The sequence below is a fragment of the Chiloscyllium plagiosum genome, chromosome 35 (assembly GCF_004010195.1).
Source record: "Chiloscyllium plagiosum isolate BGI_BamShark_2017 chromosome 35, ASM401019v2, whole genome shotgun sequence".
Classification (NCBI taxonomy): Eukaryota; Metazoa; Chordata; class Chondrichthyes; order Orectolobiformes; family Hemiscylliidae; genus Chiloscyllium; species Chiloscyllium plagiosum.
In genome coordinates, this window is record NC_057744.1 from 31,705,249 (window position 1) to 31,730,222 (window position 24,974).

Here is a 24,974-nt window from a genome sequence, read left to right on the forward strand (position 1 = left end):
GCTGTGGCAGGAATGAGTCAAAGCTTAAAGGTGATGAAAGAAGGTGGATGTAGATCACTGTTCAGTCCAGCTCAATTACACTGGTCAAGAGGAGTGTAAACTAGGCTCAGTGGTTTGCACTGCTGCCTCATAGCGCCAGGGACCCGGGTTTGATTCCAGCCTTAGGCGTCTGTCCGTGTGGAGTTTGCATGTTCTCCCAGTGTCTGTATGGGTTGTCTCCAGGTGCTCTGGTTTCCTCCCACAGTCCAAAGATGTGCAGGTCAGGTGGATTGACCATGCTAAATTGTCCACAGTGTCCAGGGATGTGCAGGCTAGGTGGGTAAGCCATGGGAAATGTGGGGTTACAGGGATGGTTGGGTCTAGGTGGATGCTGTTTGGAGGGTTGTTTTGGACTAGATGGGCCGAATAGCTGCTTTCTGCTCTGTAGGGATTATATCACGCTATGAATGAGCAACAAAAACATTTAGGATTAATATTTTCAGTTTACAAATTTCAAGTTCAGCAGAGGTTTATAAATCCATTTCTGAAGTTAATTAAGATTCTAGATTGTAAATATGATTTAATTTGACCACTGGATCAGGTCACTTGTCTTCTGGGGTGGGAATGTTCTCAGACTCACTCCATTTCTGACATTCACATTTTTCAAAACCTGTCTCACAGGCTGAACCACTTCAGAGAGTGATTACTCTGGTGGTGTGCGGCAGCCTGGGAATGTACCCAGCATCACTGAAGGAAATCCCGGCAACAAGAAAGTAATTAGAGCCAGAACTGGACAGAAAGAATGAGCAGCCAGTGAGACAGAAAGGGACAGAGCATTGTAGCCTAAGAGTGAAACTGATAAGGAGAAACTGAGACAGAAAGAGAGACAGAGCGAGAGAGAGGGTGTGGGCATAAATAGACCTGGCAAAGATTTAAAAGTATAAACCGAAAAGGAACCTGTTCTGTTAAAGACACTTGGGCACAACGAGTTTGGGATTTTGAAGCATGGACCGCGTTCCCCAGCCTGAATGATTACTCTGTTCCCAGTCTCTGTTACCATGGATGTGCTGGAGTATCTGATCTCTAGGCAAGGCTTGTTTGGAATGGTAACCGACTTCTTTGTATCTACTATGACACTCACTCTGCTGTCTGTTATCAGCCTCCTGACCTACTTCGACATCCTTGAGAGTTTCCGTCCATTCCGTTGGCTCTGCAAGGTGACGATTCAGGATAAGGTGAGGAGAAATTGTGGCGTAAAACGAAATTGTTCTGAATGTTTTTTTAACTATGAATTATCACTGCTCTTCTTCCTCTCCTCCCACCAGTTCTCTGTGTCACTCGCCCCCTTACCCTGCTCCAAATGGTAGTGGCAAACTGACGTCCCTTTCATGAAAGTTCATTCTAGGGCAAAGTACATTGCTGGAAAGGTCAGGATGTATTGCCTGTCTTCAGTTACCCAACCAGGTGGATGAGCCAGGCTATTTCAGAGACTGGTTAAGAATCAATGGCTTTCGTGTGACACTGGAGACACCGAATTGGGGGTGTTCCACATCAATGTCTCACTCGTTGATCTCAAGCCATCTCAGATGGCCACGTTCTCAACAGACAGAGAGAAAATCAGCTCGTGTTCCTGCCCAGATCCATCTCGGGCAAGAATGGGTCTGCTGGAGCTTTTGATGTCCAGGTAATGCTTGCTCGCAACCGTTGCTGTCGAGTGCAAACGCAAGGAGCTGATGTTAAACTTACGCAAGACTTGTTAGACCTCAGCCGGAGGATTGCGTGGTGTTGTGGGTCTCCCGTTATTGGGAAGATGTGAACACTTTGGAGAGGATGCAGAAATGATTTACAAGAATGGTTCCGATGATGAGAAATATCAGTGATGAGGATGGAGTGAAGAAGTTGGGACGGTTCTCCTTGGCGCGACGAAGGCTCAGAGGAGACTTAATAGAAGTTTTCAAAATCATGAGCAGAGTAGGTAAGCAGAAACTATTCACAGATAAAAGAAGCAAGAACAAAAGGGGACAGGGTTACAGTGATTTGGAAACAGAGCATAGCTGATGTGAGAAATAACTCTTTCTCATGGAGAGTACTGTAGTTAGGGTTCGGAATGGACTACCTGGAAATATGGAGGAGGCAGGTTCCATTGAGGAAATCAAGTGGGAACTTGATGATTATTTGGATAGAAGTGGTGAGCAGAGATATGAGGAAAGGCAGGAGACTGGCTGTAGGGGATAGAACCAGGGCAGGCACAATGGGCTGAATATCTTTTTTTATTTCAAAAATATACTTTATTCATAAAATAATTTTGATATCTATACAATTGGTCATGCCATACACATGTGTACATTGCATTCCTTTACATACAGTGATTGGAATTAATCATTCGTATGTAGACATCTGTACATTGACCATCCAGTTCTTCTGCTGAGGCGTCAGTGGAGCCCGATTACTGCGTGGGCCCCCTGTTCTTCTTAGGCAATCAGACGTTACACGATGGTCTTTCCCCACGTCCCTCAACACGTAGTCCTGGACCTTGGAATGTGCCAGTCTGCAGCACTCAGTCGGGGTCAACTCCTTCAGCTGGAGGATCAACAGGTTTCAGACCACCCAGAGAGCGTCCTTCACCGAGTTGATGATCCTCCAGGCACAGTTGATGTTCGTCTCGGTGTGCGTCCCGGGGAACAGGCCGTAGAGCACGGAGTCCCACGTCACAGCGCTGCTCAGGACAAACCTCGACAAACATCACTGCAATTCCTCTCCAGACTTCCTCTGCATAGGCACATTCCAGAAGGAGGTGTGTGATAGTCTCGTTCCCCCCGCACCACTTCGAGGGCAGCGTGCGGTGCGGCTGAGAGTCCGGGCGTGCATAAAGGATCTCACAGGCAGAGCCCTTCTCACCACCAGCCAAACCATGTCTTGGTGCTTGTTGGAAAGTTCTGGCGATGAAGCATTTTGCCAAATGGCTTTGACAGTCTGCTTAGGGAACCGCTCAATAGGATCCGCCCTCTCCTTTTCCCGAAGGGTCCCAAGGACACTACGTGCTGACCACTTCCTGATGGACTTGTGATCAAAGGTGTTTTTCTTCATAAACTTCTCCATGAAGGACAGGTGATATGGAACAGTCCAACTACTCGGAGCGTTCTGCGGCAGCGAGGCCAGGCCCATCCTTCGCAACACCGTGGACAGGTAGGACCTCAGTACATAGTGACACTTGGTGTTTGCGTACCGGGGATCCACGCACAGCTTGATGCAGCCACACACAAAGGTGGCCATCAGGGTGAGGGTGGCATTGGGTGTGTTTTTTCCCCCTTGCCCAGATCATTATACATCGAGTCCCTTCAGACCCGGTCCATCTTTGATCTCCATATAAATTGGAAGATGGCCCGGGTGACTGCAGCGGCACAGGTTCTGGGAATAGGCCAGACACATATAACAGCAATGACAGTGCCTCACACCTGATGACCAGGTTTTTTTCCCACGATGGAGAATATCACCCTGCACCAACTTTGTGACTCTGTGAAAAATGCACATGAAGACTACAGATAAGGGCAAGTTGGATTTGGTCGTGTGCGTCCCACTCACAGTCGAATTACTTGGCTATTCCTCATGTATGTGAGACCACTTGGATGAAGGCGTCTTGGGACAATGTTCCTTCAGGGTGAGTAAATGCTTTCAAGAGAGAGGCCGAAAGAGAAAACTGTTCATGGGCAAGATGCTGGGGCCTGTGCTAAGGAAGGCTTTGATTGGGTCTTTGTAAAATATTTGCTTTAAATGAACTGTGTTTATTTTGTTAACAGCAATATACACAAGAGGGCGATAATGGGAAGACAGGAGTGCAGCTGTGAGTATTGAAGCTAAAATCATTGACAGAAACAGTTATTGAGATGAAAAATGCTGGAAATGTGGAATAAAAAACAAAGTGCATTGCAGTTCAGTCAGGAGTATTGGGAAGAGTTACCCTGCCAGGATGTGCCTTTCCTCTTGATGTTGACTGACCAGCATGACATTCCAAAGCTGAATCCTGGGATGTGGCTGTAATTACTTCTCCTTCCTCCTATCCCTTTCTTTCAGTCGCTGCCCGTTTTTATCCAGTTTCATTCCTGTCAATTGCTGTCAAACGTTTTCATTGCTCACACTAAAGGCGGTTGTGAGGAAGGGTCACTGGAACCAAATCACTAACACTGATTACTCTCCACAGACCTGCTGAGATTTTCCAGCAACTTATGTTTTTGACTTAGGTTTTCATTTAAGAAGAACGAAACTCATTGTTTAAACATAATCAGGTCTCACCAAAGACAGAACAATTTCAATGATGTGGAGAGACTGGGTTTGTCCTCTTCAGAACAGAAAAGACAGAGGGGAGACTTAACAGAGGCAGTTGGAATAAGGAGGACATTTTGTAGAATAAATTAAGAGGTTTGTTTTCTAACACAACAGAGTCAGTCAGCAAAGTCCACAGCTTTAAAATAAACAATTAAAGAAATCAGGGCAGCAACCAGTCCATTTTCTCATGTGATAATCTGGAATGCAGAGTAACTGGCAAGTTTTATAACACTTGAAACTCTTGAAAAAAGAAATACAATTAAGCACTAAGGACAAAGGACAGAATTAGAGTTCGGTTTTATTGTCACCTGTACATGTATTTGGGGATAAAAGAATACAGTGAAAACGTTACCGTGTCACATTCACATTACATTGCCATCTCAGGGACAAAGGTACCTAGGGACAAAATCACAGGTAAAAAGTAGAAAAATAACAAAATAAGATACGTTACAGCTTTTCTCAGTGTAAAGTTGTAAATAGAAAGAAAGTTTCAAGTTCCAAATACAGGCCTTTGTTAGCCATGGGTCTGCAATCGTTCCACTCTGAGCTTTCCTCATGAGGGCTCGAACTCTCCCCCTGCATTGGGCTCGATCTCTCTCTCTCCTCACACTGGGCTCGATCTCTCTCCCCCCACACTGGGCTCGATCTCTCTCTCCCCCCACACTCGGTTCGATCTCTCTCTCCCCACGCACTGGGCTCGATCTCTCTCCCCCGTATTGAGCTCGATCTCTCTCTCCTCGCACTGGGCTCGATCTCTCTCTCTCCCTGCACTGAGCTCAATCTGTCTCCCTCCACATGGACTCAATCCCTCTCTCCCCTCACACTGGGCTCGATCTCTCCCCCTGCACTGGACTTGATCTGTCTCTCTCTCCCACTGCACTGGGCTCGATCTCCCTCTCTCCCCGCACTGCGCTCAATATCTCTCTCCCCCGCACTGAGCTCAGTCTCTCTCTCCCCCGCATGGGCTCGATCTCTCTCTCTCTCCCCCGGCACAGAGTTCGATCTCTCTCTGCCCCCACACTGGGCTCAATCTTTCTCTCCCCACGCACTGGACTCGATCTCTCTCTCTCCCTGCACTGGGCTCGATCTCTCTCTCTCCCCTCACACTGGGCTCAATCTCTCTCTCCCCCCACACTGGGCACGATCTCGCTCTCTCCCCACACTGGGCTCGATCTCTCTCTCTCTTCACACTCTGGGCTCGATCTCTCTCTCTCTCCGTACTGGGCTCGATCTCTCTCTCTCCCCACACTGGGCTCGATCTCTCTCTCTTTTCACACTCTGAGCTCGATCTTTCTCCCTCTGCACTGGGCTCGATCTCTCTATCCCCTGCACTGGGCTCGATCTCTCTCTCCCTCTGCACTGGACACTGGGCTCAATCTCTCTACTCCCCCCGCACTGGGCTTAATCTCTCCCCCTGCACTCGGCTCGATCTCTCTCCCCACACACTGGGCTCGATCTCTCTCTCCCCCTGCACTGAGCTCAATCTCTCTCTCCCCGCAATGGGCTCAATCCCTCTCTCCCCACGCACTGGGCTTGATCACTCGCCCTGCATTGATCGAGTCCAGTGCGGGGAGAGAGAGAGAGATCGAGTCCAGTGTGGGGGGAGAGGGATCAAGCCCAGTGCGGGGAGAGAGAGAGATCGAGTCCAGTGTGCAGGGAGAGAGAGATCGAGCCCAGTGTTGGGGGNNNNGAGAGAGATCAAGCCCAGTGTGGGGGGAGAGAGAGATCGAGTCCAGTGTGCGGGGGAAGAGAGAGATCAAGTCCAGTGCGTGGGGAGAGAGAGAGAGATTGAGCCCAAAACCAAGCTGGTGAATTGTCGGTTGAGAAATCTGATCTAACATCAGCACAATGAAGAGAATGTCACACAGCGATGGGTCGATTGATCTAATTTGTTGTTGTTGGATATTAATGGAAATGGAGGGACAGGAGGGTTCAGAGGGTATGTAAACATGGAAGCTACTTGCCCAAAGACACTCTCTAAAGAATTCTCGGGGTCATCCTCAGCCAGTGTGGAGGTCAGTATCATAGAATCCCTACAGTGTGGGAACAGGCCATTTGGCCCAACAAGTCCACACTGACCCTCCAAATAGTAACTCACCCAGACCCATTCCCCTACCCCATTACTCTACATTTGCCCCTGACTAATGCATCTGACCTACACATCCCTGAACACTATGGGCAATTTAGCAAGTGAAACATTGTGTAAGATCTAACTGTTTGTCAGGATAGGTTAGGAAACCAGGAAAATTAATTAGATGTCCCACCTGTGATCACTGTTGCTGTGGATCTCATGCACCTGGAGATAACAGGGTCAAGAAGAAGAATGCTGAACTACGATGCCTCCCATGGTCAAATATGCTAATGCTATTTACTGTCAAGGGTCACACACCCAAATAATATTTGGAAAAGATATTAAAGGGTTTGTCTCAGTTCGATCTCTCAATCAACAAGCAGCACAAAAGTGACATTACAAAGCTAAGTGAAATGATTGAGCTGTAAGAATGCTGATATAAAAATCCACAGTGTGGGGGCATGGACTTGCTCTTGAGATGATGGTGCTTTTTCAACCTGCTGCAGTCAATGAGATGAAGGTATTCTGATTTAGGGAGGGAGGCCCAGTGATGGAGCATAGAACATAGAAAAGTACAGCACAGAACAGGCCCTTCGGCCTATGATGTTGTGCTGAGGGAAGTGGTGAAACAGCGATTCAGTTCTAAGTCAGGATGGTGTGTGCCTCAGAGGGATCTTGAAGGTGGTGATGCTTCTATGTGCCTGCTGTCGTTATCTTCCAGGTTTGGGATGTACCTCAGATTTTTCAGATCTGGAAGTCTACTATAGATAACAGAAAGGAAAGAGTATCTTTAGGGCGGCACGGTGGCTCAGTGGTTAGCACTGCTGCCTCACAGCGCCAGGGATCCAGGTTCGATTCCAGCCTCAGGTGATAGTTTGTGTGGAGTTTGCACATTCTCCCTGTGTCTGTGTGGGTTTCCTCCCACAGTCCAAAGATGTGCAAGTCAGGTGAATTGGCCATGCTAAGTTGCCCATAGTGTTAGGTGCATTAGTCAGAGGGTCTGGGTGGGTTATTCTTCTGGGGGTCGGTGTGGACTGGTTGGGCCGAAGGGTCTGTTTCCACACTGTAGGGAATCTGATCTATTCAATTGTAGGTCGCCTGGATAAAATATGAATATTTTCACACTTGGCCTGACGTTGATTCGTGAGTTCTATGTAGGCACAGCTGACATTCAACATTACTGAGTATGAAGGCGAAACAGAAATAGGATTTGATCAGCATAAGTCTTGATTGCAATAGATGTAGTGTGTTGATAATAGTGACACAATGCATTATGACCACTTGAGGCTACCGTATACATATGTACCAGCAGAGGGAGTCTCCTAGGAACAGAATAATGATATAGGATTTATGTTTAACACTGTTTTAATGCTAAATATTTCTGCATGAATATAAAACTTGCTGACCCAAAGGCTTTGCAATATGGGGTGCAACCTGTATTCCTGTAACTCCAAAGAGCAGATCTAGTTTTCAGAGACAACTTAATGAACGAAAATAAAAGGAGTGAATGGGGTATTTGACCATAAATCAAGAATGTATCACTTTGTAATAGGTTTCGTGATGTTAATTTTTCTCCTGTTTCCTAGTGACACTGGTGCAAAAGGGCAGTCTCCTGTTCAGAGACTTTGGTCAGTAGCAGAGTGGGTGAAGCAGCTGGAGTTGGAGCTGTGCACAGATACCACTGATCAGTGCTGCGCTCCCAAGTACAGAAGGACATTTGTGGTGAGCAGGAGGATTTGCTTCTGTTTATATCCCCCAGGTATCCAAAACATTATTCCAGTGAAGGAGGGTGTTTCCTTTCTGAGGTTTTGAGTCTGCTCCTCCTCTGGTAATTGACTTTCCTGCACCTTCACTTGTGACTCATTGGGTAGTGCTCTTGCCTCTGAGTCAGATCATTCTCTGGTGAGAATCTTACATACAAAAACTAGGCGACCGTGCCAGTGTAGTAAGTGAGTGCCGCAGTACTGAAGGTGTGCACTGAATGAGAGATTCAGCTCACCTGCCATCTTCTCAATGTCCTCCCTGTGACTGCAGCCAGATGAGGCAGGTGAAGAATATGCCTTTGCCTATTCCATAGCTGATTTTTCCTGGAACAGATCACTGTTGCCACATGCTATATATTTTGGGGTGTAGGGTTGTAACCCCAAATGGGCTCATGAACTCCGAGGAAACAATGGCTGCTCTGTAACTCAGACAGGGATACAACACCCAGACTCTCATTCTGACAATGATATAACACCCGTACTCTCATTCTGACAATGATATAACACCCATGCTCAGTCAAACAATGACATAACATCCATACTCTTACTCAGACAACGATATAAAACCCATACTCTCACTCAGGGAGCAATACAACACCCATACTCTCACTCAGACAGTGATATAACACAAACGCACTCACTCAGACAGTGATATAACACCTGTACACTCACTCAGACAGTGATATAACACCTGTACACTCACTCAGACATGGATATGACACACACACACTCACTCAGTGATATAACACCCATACCCTCACTCAGTGATAAAACACGCCGCTCGCACTCAGTGATACTCATACTCTCACTCAGACAGTGATATAACACCCGTACTCTCACTCACTCAGTGATATAATACCAATACTCTCACTCAGACAGTAATATAACACACACACACACTCACTCAGTGATATAACACCCATACTCTCACTCAGACAGTGATATAACACGCGTACTCTCACTCAGACAGTGATATAACACCTATACTCTCACTCAGACAGTGATATAACACACACACACTCACTCAGTGATATAATACACATACTCTCACTCACTCAGTGATATAATACCCGTACTCTCAGTCAGACAGTGATATAACACACACGCTCTGACTCAGACAGTGATATAACACCTATACTCTCACTCAGACAGTGATATAACACACACACACTCACTCAGTGATATAATACACATACTCTCACTCACTCAGTGATATAACACCCGTACTCTCACTCAGACAGTGATATAACACACACACACTCAGACAGTGATATAACACCCGTACTCTCACTCACTCAGTGATATAATACCAATACTCTCACTCAGACAGTAATATAACACACACGCACTCACTCAGTGATATAACACCCATACTCTCACTCAGACAGTGATATAACACCCGTACTCTCACTCAGACATTGATATAACACACACGCACTCACTCAGTGATATAATACCCGTACTCTCAGTCAGACAGTGATATAACACACACGCTCTGACTCAGACAGTGATATAACATCTATACTCTCACTCAGACAGTGATATAACACACACACACTCACTCAGTGATATAATACGCATACTCTCACTCACTCAGTGATATAACACCCGTACTCTCACTCAGACAGTGATATAACACCCGTACTCTCACTCAGACAGTGATATAACACGCTTACTCTCACTCAGATAGTGATATAACACCCGTACTCTCACTCTAAGTGATTTAACATCCACACTCTCACTCTAATGAGCCTACACAGCCAAATTAAAACAGAGGGCAGCAATTGAAAAATCAATATTTAAAGCTTGCAATTTCTGATCAGTGGAACTGAATAGGGATGAATAGATTTTTTTAATTGGGTAACTCAACATATGAAGTTAAGTGAGGTAAATGACATTCTGATACAGGGTAGAGAAATAGTCTGAGAATATGGGCTAGATATTTCAGGAGAGATGTTAGGAAGCACTTTTACACTGAAGGATGGAACTCTTTTATTTAATTCATCCACGGGATGAGGGCATCACTGACTCGGCCAGCATGTATTGAGTAGTCTGCCACACAGAGGCAGCCATCTTGCTGTGGGTCTGGAGTCACATCGAGGATGGCAGCTTCCTTCCGCGAAAGGACATTAGTGAAGCAGATGGGGTTTCCCTGACAATCGTTGTATGGTCATCATTAGAATCTTAATTCCAGATTTTTATTGAATTCAAAGTCCACCATCTGCCATGGCAGGATTCGAACCTAGGCCCCCAGAACTTTCCCTGGATCTCTGATTTAACAGAGCAGTGACAATACCACTCTGCCATTGCCTTCCCTTCTTCTACAAATTGCAGTAGATGCTCGATGAATTGTTGATTTAAAATCAGCCTTGGATGTTTATGTTAAACAGAGGCATTAAGGGATGTGCCCCAATGGCAGGTATCTGGAGTTGGCCCACAGACCCACCGTGATCTCATTGAATGATGGAACAGTCTCGAGTGGCTGAATGGCCTCCACCTGTTCCTATGCTGCAGATCAGCCATGATCCCAGTGATTTATTTTCTCTACCATGATGCCTGGTTAAGGAATGGTGGAGGATGGAGAAGTCAAACACATATCCATCATCTTTCATTTCAGAAGCAGCACCAGGAGATTTGCCGGCTCTCTCACCTGTTGCAGAGTCTTGGGGGTCAGTCTGCTGGAGCTGAGGGACAGTCGGAGACATTCCGAAACTATGAATTATCGAGGGGCACCTTTAGCCATCGCTTTTCACCAGAGGGCAGCACAGAGCAGAATAATGCGAAGGTGGACAACATGGTAACAGCCAGAGACAGAGGGAGGATTCAGGTCTTAAGCAGCAAACTCCAGACACTGAAAATGTACACCAAGGAGAGGTGAGTCTCTCGATTACTGTCTGTGGGTCCCTGGCAATATGGCTGGAAGAAACCGTTACCTATTAAACCCTCAGCCAGAGTTTAATCGTCAACAAAACACGGAAAAACACATTGAGTGTCCATTCTTCTGATTGTTAATTGTTGGATCTTGCTGTGTACAGATTGGCTGTGCTCCCAACACAATGGTGACTAGACATTATTTTAACGGCTGTAAAGTACTTTGTGAAAGACGATATACAAATGCAAGTTTCCCTTTACTTTTCACTAAATGACCCACTTCACCCCGTCATGAAATGGACCCCGTTGTAAATTGAAGGACATGGGTTTCATGGGTGAGGGTATGAAGTCTGTCCAGTGTCTTCCCTATCCCCTGTCTCTAGGTTTGGTGATTTGGAATTATTTTGTCACTAATTTCCCACAGGCTGTTTGCTTAATCCAGTAACCAGGCTCACTGGATAAATCCTGCAACATGCCCATCCCAAAGTAACTTCTCTTGTTCCTAGGCCTTTCAAATTTACCTGAAATATTCTTTGACAACAACTTTGTACTTTACTGTAGCAAGCAGCCCAAGGTGCTTTGACCAATTCCTGGGGTGAGGATCCCCAATTTGTTTCAGTCCTGCATGGGGCACCTCCCAAATCCATAATCCCTCTGATATAGGAGCGAGAAAATACTGCCCTTCTTTATTTGAACATCCGTGCCTTAGAATCGTAGAATCCCTGTAGTGTGGAAGCAGGCCATTCAGCCCATCATGTTCACACCAACCCTCTGAAGAACAGCCCACCCAGACACACACTCCCAACCCTAGCCCCGTAACCCTGCATTTCCCATATCTAACCACCTAGCCTACACATCCCTGAACACTACGGGCAATTTAGCATGGTCAATTCACCTGACCTGCAGATCTTTGGACTGTGGGAGGGAACCGGAGCACCCGGAGGAAACCCACACAGACATCTGGGAGAATGTGCAAACTCCACACAGACAGTCGCCCGAGGGGGGAATCGAACCCAGGTCCCTGACACTCCGAGGCAGCAGTGCTAACCACTGAGCCACGTTGGGTTGGCTGCAGCAAAGTTAAGAATGGATCCAAAAAAACCAAAGAACTGGAAATCGGAACCGAAAACAGAAAATTGCTGGAAAAAACTCAGCAGGTGGGGCAGTATCTGTGGAGGGAAAGCAGAGTTAACGTTTTGCGTCCAGTGACTCTTCTTCAGAATTAATTTTTTTCTTTTTTTTATAGCTAGTGAAATGTTGGTACTGTATATATACTAAAGAAGTGTTGGAGGAGGGAAAAGAATTAAACAACATGTGGAGATGGAGATTGGAGATTGAGAGAAAGACAGTTGGTCAGACAAAGGACTGGGTAATGATTAATCTGGGAGAATGAGTAGCTGCTAATGGAGACCATTAGTGGCTGACAGCGTGTTGTGTGTGGAAGCAGCTCATGTGAAGACAAAGCCTGGTGTGTAGGATTGGGGGTAAGGACATGGGTGAAGGTGCTCAGATCCTGAAATTATTGAATTTGATATTGAGTCTGTGAGGCTGCAAGGTCCCCAAGCAGTAAATGAGGTCCCGTTCTTCCTGCTTGTACTGAGCTGCGCTGGAACACTGCAGCAAGGCCGAGACAGGGATGTTGGCCAGGGGACAGGGTGGGGTGTTGAAGCGGCAGGCAGTTGGAAGCACAGGGTCATTTTTGGAAATGAATTAAGTGTTCTGCAAAGTGGTCGCCTCGTCTGTGATTTGTCTCCCCAGTACAGAGGAATCCACACTGTGAACAGTGAATACCGTAGACTGAATTGAGTGAGGTGCAGGTAAAGTGCAGCGTCACCTGGAAGGTGTGTCTGGGGCCTTGGATAGTAAGGTGGAGGGTGATGGCATGGGGAGTGGGGAGATTTGGGAGTGGAGGAGGAGTGGGCCAATGTGTCCTGGAGGGAATGATCGCTGCAGAAAACTGGCAAGGGAGTGCTGGCATCCAACTGGGTGGTGGTAGAAATGGTAGCTCATGATTCTTTCTATGTGGATGCTGGCTGGATTGTAGTTGAGCATGAGGGTGACCCTATCACTGTTGTGGATGAGAAGAGAGGGGTTCTGAAGAATGGTCACTGAATCTGAAACATTATATCTGTTTCTCATTCCACCCTGACCTTAAATTCACATGGACCATCTCTGACACCTCCCTCCTCTTCCTAGACCTCTCCATCTCCATTAATGATGACCGACTCAACACCGACATTTTTACAAACCCACCGACTCCCGCATCTACCTCGATTTCACCTCCTCCCACCTTACCCAATTCACTCTTTTGAAAACAAAATGCAAAAAACTGCTCCAGAGTTTATTTGCATCAATAAATAAACTTATTCCCAATTCCTCCGCCTCCGCCGTATCTGCTCCCAGGAGGACCAGTTTCACCACAGAACACACCAGATGGCCTCCTTCTTTAAAGACCATAATTTCCCCTCTCACGTGGGTTGAAGATGCCCTCCAATGCATCTCAACCCCACATCCTGCACCTCTGCCCTCAGACCCCACCCCTCCAACCGTAACAAGGACAGAACCCCCCTCATCCTCACCTTACACCCTACCTCCGCATAAACCGCATCATCTGCCGACATTTCAGCCATCCCCAAACAGACCCCACCACCAGGGATATATTTCCCTCCCCACCCCTTTCCGCTTTCCGCAAAGACTGTTCCCTCCATGACTACCTGGTCAGGTCCACGCCCCCCAACAACCCACCCTCCCCTCCTGGCATCCTCCCCTGACACCGCAGAAAGTGCTAAACATATGCCCACACCTCCTCCCTCACCTCCATCCGAGGCCCCAAAGGAGCCTTCCACATCCCTCTTACACCAATGTCATTTATTGTATCCATTGCTCCTGATGAAGTCTCCTCTACATTGGGAAGGCTGGACGCCTCCTCACAGATCACTTCAGAAACATCTCGGGGACACCTGCACCAATCAACCACACCGCCCCGTGGCCCAACATTTCAACTCCCCCTCCCACTCTGCTGAGGACATGCAGTTCCTGGGCCTCCGCCATCACCACTCCCTCACCACCTGACGTCTGGAGGAAGAACACCTCATCTTCCGCCTCGGAACACTTCTACCCCAGGGCATCAATGTGGACTTCACCAGTTTCCTCATTTCCACTCCCCCCACTTTACCCCAGCTCAGCACCATCCTCATGACCTGTCCCACCAGTCAATCTCCCTTCCCGCCTATCCGTTCCACTCTCCTCTTTGAACTATCACCTTTATCCTTTCCTCCATCCACCTTTTGCACTCTCATCTACCTTCTCCCGAGCCTCACCCCCCTCCCATTTATCTCACCACCCCTGAGGCTTCCAGCCTCATTCCCGATGAAGGGCTCCTGCCCGAAACGTCGATTTTCCTGCTCCTCGGATGCTGCCTGACCTGCTGTGCATTTCCAGCACCACTCTGATCAGGACACTAGTTTCTGAGAGGCAGAGTATGGTGTCAGCAAGACTCAAGGGTTACCTGTAAGGCAGGAGAAAACATAGTCCCTGGAGCATAACGTTCTGTAGCAAGAAGACTTTCTCATGAACTCGCACAGAACCTTCTAGAAAATCTTGTTGAATATGTGTACTGTCTGGTGTTGAATGCAACAATGATAATGGTTCCCATGGCGTTTATTCCTGAAAGGGAAACTGGGATTTTTAGCAGCCAGTATGAACTGATGCAAATAATCTCTGGAGCAGTTTGTTTGCATTTTGGTTCCAAAAAGGTGAAAGGTAACTGACTGGTCCACGTCTGTTCACCTGTAACTGAGTGCTGTAACCCCGTCTGCTCTGAACTACAGTCTTGTTGGCTCAATTCCCATGTAACCCCCCCCTCAAGCCTGTTCCATAATTCAAAGTGTCTTATTCTGTGACTTAGCTCAATATACACACCCTTTCCCTATGTTGCTGAGAGCCCTTGACTGACAAAAATCTATCAATCTTAAATTTAAAATTAACAACTGGTTGAACATGTCATGACCACAGGGCGTGTCAACCTTTTAACTTCCAATGTGTCCTGTTCAAAAGACACTAACACAGCCGACATAACTGTGGATATAAATCCTGTGGCCATTTGGAGTTGAACTCTAGAAGGTCACACCTGCAGGTGTCAAAAGGAAGCTTTAAAGGGGGAGATACAACCTGAACTGTAATCCCCTCTGAGGATCTCAGCCTGTGAAATGATGATAGGAAAAATTGATAATCTGGCCAGGCAACATATTTGTGTTAAAAACAACACCCCCACCCTCCCCTAGCTTATCTCTCCATGCTTCAGGCTCTCTGCCTTTATTCCTGATGAAGGGCTTTTGCCCGAAACGTCGATTTTGCTGCTCGTCGGATGCTGCCTGAATTGCTGTGCTCTTCCAGTACCACTGATCCAGAACATATTCGTGTTTCCCTCTTTCAAGAATACACAGGTAGAGGAGTTGATAGTGCGGATACACCCTGGTCTGTATGTGTTAGTGGCCTGATGTCTTAGTGACCTAGTGAGCTTTGAAAACAGCAATGAAAACAGCCCTGCATTGCAAGTAAAGAAAGGGTAGATGTTCTCTCTCACACTGAATGCAGCTAGCCACTCACTATTAAAAGGAACCAGGGCGAAGGGATTTTAATCAACCTGTAAAACCAAACATCTTGAAATTTCCTGAAAGAGGGCTTATGCCCGAAACACCGATTCTCCTTCTCCTTTGATGCTGCCTGACCTGCTGCGCTTTTCCAGCAACACATTTTTAAGCGCTGATCCCCAGCATTTGCAGTCCTCACTTTCTCCATCTTGAAATTTCCTGCTTACCTCTCACTGTCAATGCTCCCATCAACTGTAACAGCCACAGCTTTTATTAACTACACTTCACAAATGACTCAGAAATCGATCTTGATTCTTTCTTAATTATTATCTTTTTTCAGACTCAATTCCATTTATTCAGACTCACTTCTCATTCCTAGTTAAAAATCACACAACACCAGGTTATAGTCCAACAGGTTTAATTGGAAGCACTAGCTTTCGGAGTGCCGCTCCTTCATCAGGTGATAGTCAGGTGGTACAGAGCGGTGCTCCGAAAGCTAGTGCTTCCAAATAAACCTGTTGGACTATAACCTGATGTTGTGTGATTTTTAACTTTGTACACCCCAGTCCATAACCGGCTCCTCCAAATCATTCTCATTCCTAAACTGTTTGTGTTGCATTATTTATTCTGGAGTTTAGTAATGAATAAACCCACTTTTTTGTTAACTCAAGAAAGCGTGGTTGAATTGGCTCCTTGTTAAAATATAAATTCATTTGGGTCTGGGTAAAGGTATCTGCAAACGAAAGGGTCCTTTACAAATAAACTGTGTTGCAATCACTGACAGACGGGTGAATGACGATCCTTCCCTCCTATCCGGGAGGGGGGGGGAGTTTGACAATTTGAGAACCACAATAATTTGGGAAGCCTGACCTGGAGTCATTTGCAGAATTTAGACAACTCCAAATATCTACCTCTGCAAGAAGAATGTTTTCTTAGTTAACTGATGAAAGATCTGGGTCCAGTTTTTAGACTAAGGCCCCTCACCTTAGACACTTCAAACAATCAAAATAATTTCTCTCTCTCCCCACCCCATCTGTCCCACTTCATGTGTTGAACACTGGAGTGAAATATTCCCTCACCTTCTCAATTCCACGGATTACAACCCTGGCTTTTATTCTCTGCCTTTAGTGTCCAGTAATCATTGTAGCGGATTTATGTTGCACTGTCTCTCCAGATCTTTGCAATCTAACTCATTGTTCTGAATTCCAGGCTGCAGTTACTGAACAGCTTTGCAGGTTGTTATGAATCTTATCGATTATCGTATGATGAGCTTCATCACTGGGTGATGCGGACCAGCAGGTTTGAAGAATGGGTTCATTCCCTTGCATGTGACAGTGAGTCTCTGATCATCACAAATCTCAATCACCAGAAGGTGAGGATTCTCTTTGTATGAGCAAAACCTGTCCAAGTGAGGGACAACTCTGGCTTAATTAAAGGAGTCCCCTTGTTACAGGACTGTTGCACGTATAGCGCAGTAATGTTCCAAGAACCTCCCATCAACCAGGAACCTACTAACGTGTGGAATTAGTGAAACAATCACTGTCGTTTTTGGCTATTTCCACATTCGTATTATGATGGTCTCTAGGTGGTCTCCGTACTAGGCCAGAGAGATACATACAGCTGCACAGTAGCAACAGAGGTTTCTATCTGCAAGGTGCCTTCAACAACTCATCCAGTCTCCTCAAACAGCACCTTCCAAACCCACGACTACCTCTATCTTGAAGGATAAGGGCAGCAGATACATCGGGACACCACCACCTGCCACTCACCATCCTGACTATATCGCCTATCACTGAACCAACATCCTGGTATTCCCTCTCTCATGGCATTATGGGTCAGCCCCCAGCAGGTGGACTGCAGTGGTTCAAGAAGGTAGCTTACCACAGCCTTCTCAAGGGGCAACTAGGGATGGGCAAAAGAAAAATTGCTGGCCAGCCAGTGATGCCCATGTACCTAGGACAGAAAGAAACAAAATGACCTCAGTCTTGTGCTAGGCAGATAGACTCATATTGGTCCCAGTTGTGTACCAAGCCAGGTGTACAGGTCCCAGTTGTGTACCAGACCGGGTGTACAGGTCCCAGTTGTGTACCAGGCCAGGCGTACTCGTCACAATTGTGTACCAGGCCAGGTGTACAGGTCCCAGTTGTGTACCAAGCCAGGTGTACTCGTCACAATTGTGTACCAGGCCAGGTGTACAGGTCCCAGTTGTGTACCAGACCAGGCGTACTGGTCTCAGTTGTGTACCAGGCCAGGTGTACTGGTCCCAGTTGTGTACCAGGCCAGGTGTACTGGTCTCAGTTGTGTACCAGACCAGGCGTACTGGTCTCAGTTGTGTACCAGACCAGGCGTACTGGTCTCAGTTGTGTACCAGGCCAGGTGTACTGGTCCCAGTTGTGTACCAGGCCAGGTGTACTGGTCTCAGTTGTGTACCAGACCAGGCGTACTGGTCTCAGTTGTGTACCAGACCAGGTGTACAGGTCCCTGTTGTATACCAGGGCCAGGTGTACAGGTCCCTGTTGTGTACCAGACCAGGTGTACAGGTCCCAGTTGTGTATCAGGCCAGGTATACAGGTCCCAGTTGTGTACCAGGCCAGGTGTACAGGTCCCAGTTGTGTACCAGACCAGGTGTACAGGTCCCAGTTGTGTACCAGGCCAGGTGTACAGGTCCCAGTTGTGTACCAGGCCAGGTGTACAGGTCCCTGTTGTGTATCAGGCCAGGTGTACAGGTCCCAGTTGTGTACCAGGCCAGGTGTACAGGTCCCTGTTGTGTATCAGGCCAGGTGTACAGGTCCCAGTTGTGTACCAGGCCAGGTGTACAGGTCCCTGTTGTGTATCAGGCCAGGTGTACAGGTCCCAGTTGTGTACCAGGCCAGGTGTACAGGTCCCTGTTGTGTATCAGGCCAGGTGTACAGGTCCCAGTTGTGTACCAGGCCAGGTGTACAGGTCCCTGTTGTGTATCAGGCCAGGTGTACAGGTCCCAGTTGTGTACCAGGCCAGGTGTACAGGTCCCTGTTGTGTATCAGGCCAGGTGTACAGGTCCCAGTTGTGTACCAGGCCAGGTGTACAGGTCCCTGTTGTGTATCAGGCCAGGTGTACAGGTCCCAGTTGTGTACCAGGCCAGGTGTACAGGTCCCTGTTGTGTATCAGGCCAGGTGTACAGGTCCCAGTTGTGTACCAGGCCAGGTGTACAGGTCCCTGTTGTGTATCAGGCCAGGTGTACAGGTCCCAGTTGTGTACCAGGCCAGGTGTACAGGTCCCTGTTGTGTATCAGGCCAGGTGTACAGGTCCCAGTTGTGTACCAGGCCAGGTGTACAGGTCCCTGTTGTGTATCAGGCCAGGTGTACAGGTCCCAGTTGTGTACCAGGCCAGGTGTACAGGTCCCTGTTGTGTATCAGGCCAGGTGTACAGGTCCCAGTTGTGTACCAGGCCAGGTGTACAGGTCCCTGTTGTGTATCAGGCCAGGTGTACAGGTCCCAGTTGTGTACCAGGCCAGGTGTACAGGTCCCTGTTGTGTATCAGGCCAGGTGTACAGGTCCCAGTTGTGTACCAGGCCAGGTGTACAGGTCCCTGTTGTGTATCAGGCCAGGTGTACAGGTCCCAGTTGTGTACCAGGCCAGGTGTACAGGTCCCTGTTGTGTATCAGGCCAGGTGTACAGGTCCCAGTTGTGTACCAGGCCAGGTGTACAGGTCCCTGTTGTGTATCAGGCCAGGTGTACAGGTCCCAGTTGTGTACCAGGCCAGGTGTACAGGTCCCTGTTGTGTATCAGGCCAGGTGTACAGGTCCCAGTTGTGTACCAGGCCAGGTGGACTGGTCCCAGTTGTGTATCAGGCCAGGTGTACAGGTCCCAGTTGTGTACCAGGCCAGGTGTACTGGTCCCAGTTGTGTACCAGGCCAGGTGTACTGGTCCCAGTTGTGTACCAGGCCAGGTGTACTGGTCCCAGTTGTGTACCAGACCAGGTGTACAGGTCCCAGTTGTGTACCAGGCCAGGTGTACAGGTCCCAGTTGTGTACCAGACCAGGTGGACAGGTCCCAGTTGTGTACCAGGCCAGGTGTACTGGTCCCAGTTGTGTACCAGGCCAGGTGGACTGGTCCCAGTTGTGTATCAGGCCAGGTGTACAGGTCCCAGTTGTGTACCAGACCAGGTGTACAGGTCCCAGTTGTGTACCAGGCCAGGTGTACAGGTCCCAGTTGTGTACCAGGCCAGGTGTACTGGTCCCAGTTGTGTACTAGGCCAGGTGTACAGGTCCTACTTGTGTACCAGGCCAGGTGAACAGGTCCCAGTTGTGTACCAGGCCGAGTATACGCTCATTGGCTCCACTGGTGGGAAGAACAGAAAAACAGAGTATCTTTCAAATTGTGAGAAATTGTTAAATGCCTATTTTTCGGCTATGGGCACATGGTCTATGTACCCTTTCTCTTATATATCTATTGTCAATCCTGCTCTGTGTCTGGTACCTACACTACACTCTACATTTAAGAGTTTAGAAGAATGAGAGGGAACCTAAATGAAATGCACAAAGTTCTGAAGGATAGGGATGGGCTATGTTGTTCTTTTTGATGTAACATACAAGCATTGGTGTAACAATAAAGATAAATCAATGTACAGGAGTACCTGACCATTATCGCTGCTGCTGCTGCAGCAAACCAACTAACAATCCTGGGCCTACTATCTCCTAACCTGTGCTGAGACAGACCTGATTGAGAGCAGTTTGAGAAGTGCCCTCACATTGGGACAGAGTGCGTGCTGAGAGACTGTGTCCACTGGTTGGGAATCTAAAGCTCTCTCAGAAGGAGTCAATCGCTTGTGACTGAGATGAGGAGGAATTGCTGCACTCAAAGGGTTGTAAATTTTGGGAGCGTTGCATTCCAGAGGGTCATGGCTGCTTAGTCATTGACTATTTTCAAGACTGAGATTTTTGGTTTCAAAAGGATCGAGGGGATAAGCTGAAAAAGTGAGTTTGGTGTAAAGCTCAATCAGGAATATAGCGAAGAACAGAGCAGATTCCATGGATTGTATGTCTTTCTCTATCCCAAGTGTTGTGGAGGTTCAGTTATTCAGTATATTCCAGACAAAGATCACTCGATAATAAAGGTATCGGGGCATCAGGAGATCACATGGGAAAATAGTGTCAAGGTTGAAATCTGCCATGATCTAGTTGGGAGGTGGAATATGCTCAGGGGATGAACAGCTTACTCCTGGTCATGCTCCCTATATTTCTTCTCCTGTTCCTGTTTCTAATAGTATGACATAAAACCCTGCAGCAGTACAGCTGTACAGCTACCAGCCTCACATTATAACCAAGCTGTCTGAGAGCTCATCGCTCCTGAGCAGGGTGGAATGGCTGCAGGTTGGGATTCCAGTGATCTGCACACTTGGTGGACCTGCAAGGCAGGCTGGAGCTGGAGACGGTTTAGATAGGAGTTATCGGGATGTTGCTGGGAATGGAGGGTCTGAGTTCGAAGGAGAGGCTGGATAGGCTGGGACCTTTTTTTTACTGAAGCGTAGGAGGTTGAGGAGTGACCTTATAGAGATTTATAAAAGCATGCGGGATATGGATAAGATGAATGGTGTCTTTTCCCTAGGGTGGGGAATATGAAGACATGGGGGTGAACGATTTAAAAAGGATATGGGGGCAATTTGTTTTAACACCCAGAGATGTTTGTGAGAATGAATTTCCTGAGGAAGTGATGGATGTGGGTACAGTTACAACATTTAAAAGACATTTGGACAAGTACATGAATAAGGAATATTTGGAGGGATATGGGCCACGTGCAGCCAGGTGGGGCTAGTTTAGTTTGGGATTGTGGTTGGCATGGACTGGTTGGACTGAAGGGTCTGTTTCTGTGCTGTAAGACTCTGTGACAAGTGAAGCTATCAACAGCCTACCTAGGAGATAACCAGCTTGTGATTGGAAGAGGCAGCACCTCACATTTTGTGGTTTCTGATTGGTCATTGCCATGAACCAAGAATTCTGTTGGAGTTGGGGAGGTTGGGGGCAAATTTGTCTGCGCTCCCCTTGTATTTAGAGCACGAGGAGTGGGACTAATTGGATAGCTCTTTCAAAAAGCTGGTAAGACATGATGGGTGGAATGGCCTCATCCTGTGCTGTTTGATTCCACAAAACAAGTTGTTCAAGAAGTAGTGCTGGGAAACCCACTCAGTAATGACCTGTTGCTAGATTCTATGTTATCAATATTCTGGTGTATTACTTATAAAGATGATACTGCTGGAAGGAGACCTCCCCACAAATACACCTTAGGAGTGGATCAATGGAAACAGGAATGGCAGTGGGCCATTCTGCCCCTTGAATCTGCTCTATCATTCAATTAGATCTTGGCTGACCTATCTCAGCACCGCCCTCCCCACTATCCCCATATCTCTTAATGTCTTTTGTATCGATCCAGTTCTGTCTTGATTATACTCAATGATTGTCCTCTGAGATATAGAATTCCAAAGACTTACCTCCCTTGGTGTGAAGACATTCCTGTTTATCTCAGTCCTAATGGAGTATAATGTGGGAAAATGCAAAGTCGCTCATTTTGGAAGCGAGAACAAAAGAACAGAGCATTAGAAAAATTGCAACACAAAAAGCAAAGAGTCTTACTGCAACTTATATCGTACAATGTGTCTGTAAAACATGGAGAAAGTGAGGACTGCAGCTGCTGGAGATCAGAGTTGAAGAGTGTGGTGCTGGAAAAGCGCAGCATGTCAGGCAGCACTTGGGAGCAGGACAGTCGACGTTTCAGGTATAAGTTCTTCATCAGGAATGTCATTTATCTCTCAGCCACCGCCATCCTTCCACCACATGGTTCACTATGATTTGTGATTGGATCTTCAGCCTAATCGATCATGCCATTTGGCGCTGTCTTTGACCATTAAGTCCTGGAGTGGGACTTGCACCTCGAACTTTACACTTGGAGGCAGTGACATTCCCTACGATACACATGACCTCCTACACTGCTGTTCCTATCCTCCAATGGGCTTCATATCTGCTAAAAGCCATGGTATTTTGTCAAATACCTTTTGGAACACATTTTGGAAATCCAGATATACAGCATCAAGTGTATCATCCTAACAACCCAGTCTATTTTACTGATCTTGGTCCATCAATTTCATTTACTCTACACAGGATAAAAAAGAATCTCATTCTCCCTCGTGGAAGTGAGAAACATTCCCTTTGCATTTGGATCAATATTTTCCATACGATGAGAAATTGGGAATTGTGGAGGAGCAGAGAGAATTTAGGGTTCAAATGTAAACTGAAAATGTGTTGTTGGAAAAGCGCCGCAGGTCAGGCAGCATCCAAGGAGCAGGAGAATCGACGTTTCGGGCAGGAGCCCTTCTTCAGGATCAACAAAAGCTACTGTCCAGTTAGAAAAATGAATTAAATAGTTGGTGGCTTTTGTCTTAAGAGGGCTGTGACAGAAATGGGCAGAAGTTATGTTACAGCAGTACACAGCGAGGTAGACCCCGTCTGAGGGAAGCGCTTTCAGTTCAATACATCCCACTGCAGGAAGAAGAAATTGCCTTGGATGGGGTTCAGTGCAGATTCACGAGAATGATGCTAGGGTTTAAAGAGTTAAGTTTGTGTCAACCAAGCTTGGATTGTATTCAGTGTAAAAGAGTAAGGGGTGGTCTATCTGAAATCGCTGAAGAATTTGATAGAGTAGTTAGAGTTAATCTAATTCCATTCACTGAGGGGTGGGGGCATCCAGGCCAAGGGAAGGAAGCCTTTAGATTGATGTAATGGTGAGGTCGGAAAATATTTCTATATAAAGGTTATGGAAATCCAGAACTCTCTTTCCTATCATCTGTTGAACCTGTGGTATAGGAGAAAATGGATTAATAGCTTCTCATTAGGCAGAGGGAGATGAAGGATCTTGGAACCAAGGTATGTTGATGGAGTGAAGGTCCAGGCCAACAATGATGTAATGGAATTGCAGAACAGGCTTTCGGGCTGAATGGCCTCATCTTGTTCTGGTAGACTGAATGGTAGACTGCATTCAGAAACAAGAAATGAGATGTCAGCGTGCTGTTCATAAAATTATTCCAGGTCAGTGTCCTGCCATTCTGTGTGTTGGCCTGTTCTATATGAGGGTGACATTGCATGGTGTAAAAGGTGAACATAGGTCAGCATAATGCAGCAGTGGAACAAACTGTTCTAGATCGCCATGGTACTGCAGTGGGTGCTGTCTATTCTATCCAAATAATGCAGCCTAACTACATTGGGTTCTTGATAAATATGGCACTGCATCTTGCACTTTGCTGATCCAGATCAGTTTGATGCTGTTTAGTGTCGCACTGTTCTAGATCATTATCTTGCTGTACAATGCAATTTGTTATTCTGTCCTGTGTGATAAAGTCCATGTTGAAGGTAGAGGGGTGCCAGCGCCCGACCCTGTCATGGCATTGTGACCCTTTCCAAAGAAAAACACGCATCCAGCCCAGTGAGGGTGGGAGCCGTGGGGAGAAACCACTCAGCCTGAAGCACCTGCCCCTAATAGGAAAGCCGGCCCACCAAGGGACCTCCCACCTCAGACACAGGCTGTGTCTGCTTGGGTTTCCTCCGAGCGCTCCAGTTTCCATCCTCAGTCCAAAGATGTACAGGTTAGGGTGAATTGGCCATGCTAAATTGCCCATAGTGTTCAGGGATGTGTAGGTTAGATGTATTCATCAAGGGTAAATATAGGATAATAGGGTAAGGGAATGGGTCTGGGTGGGTTACTCTTCAGAGGGTCGGTGTGGACTTGTTGGGCCGAAGGGCCTGTTTCCACAATATAGGGAATCTAAGTTCGATCTAAGGAGTGAGGCTAAACGTTGGGTCCCCCTTAGAGTCTCTGTCACAATCTCTATCACATCAACGTAACCTGTAACTAGTTGTTAACAGGCAATAAACTTTACCTTGTTAACTACAAGAGACTCTTCTAGTTAGACCAGGAAGTTGTTTTTCTCTCCCATAGTGACCAAGCAGGCTCTGGTGTTTCCTGCATTTAAAGGGGATGATGGTACAAGTTTTTACAAATACATTAAGGACAAAAGGGTAACTAGGGAGAGAATAGGGCCCCTCAAAGATCAGCAAGGCGGCCTTTGTGTGGAGCCGCAGAAAATAGAGGAGATACTAAATGAGTATTTTGCATCAGTATTTACTGTGGAAAAGGATATGGAAGATATAGACTGTCGGGAAATAGATGATCCTTCAGATCAAATGCAATTCCAGGTTAGTGCAGTGATAGTGTTGTCTCTGGATCAGTAATAATATGGGCTTGGGAGAGTTATTGCTGACCACTGGAAGAGGAAAGGTTTGGAGGGATATAGGCCAAGCACAGGCAGCTGGAACTAGTTGAGTTTGGGAACATGGTCAGTGTAGGCTGG

The 24,974-nt window shown here is 46.9% G+C and overlaps 1 protein-coding gene across 2 annotated transcripts in view; it reads left to right on the forward strand.

Moving 5' to 3' along the window:
* The first annotated feature begins 671 nt into the window (after positions 1–671).
* LOC122540526 overlaps positions 672–24,974 on the forward strand; it is a 31,981-nt gene continuing 7,678 nt past the window's right edge. The window contains exons 1-5 of one of the 2 annotated variants that reach the window (XM_043676392.1): positions 672–1,214; positions 3,777–3,820; positions 7,960–8,095; positions 10,754–11,010; positions 16,809–16,971. In XM_043676392.1, coding sequence (XP_043532327.1) covers positions 1,008–1,214; positions 3,777–3,820; positions 7,960–8,095; positions 10,754–11,010; positions 16,809–16,971 — 807 coding nt within the window. In that variant the 5' untranslated portion in view covers positions 672–1,007. The remainder of the gene's footprint in view (positions 1,215–3,776; positions 3,821–7,959; positions 8,096–10,753; positions 11,011–16,808; positions 16,972–24,974) is intronic. The other variant, XM_043676391.1, reaches the window with a different exon arrangement.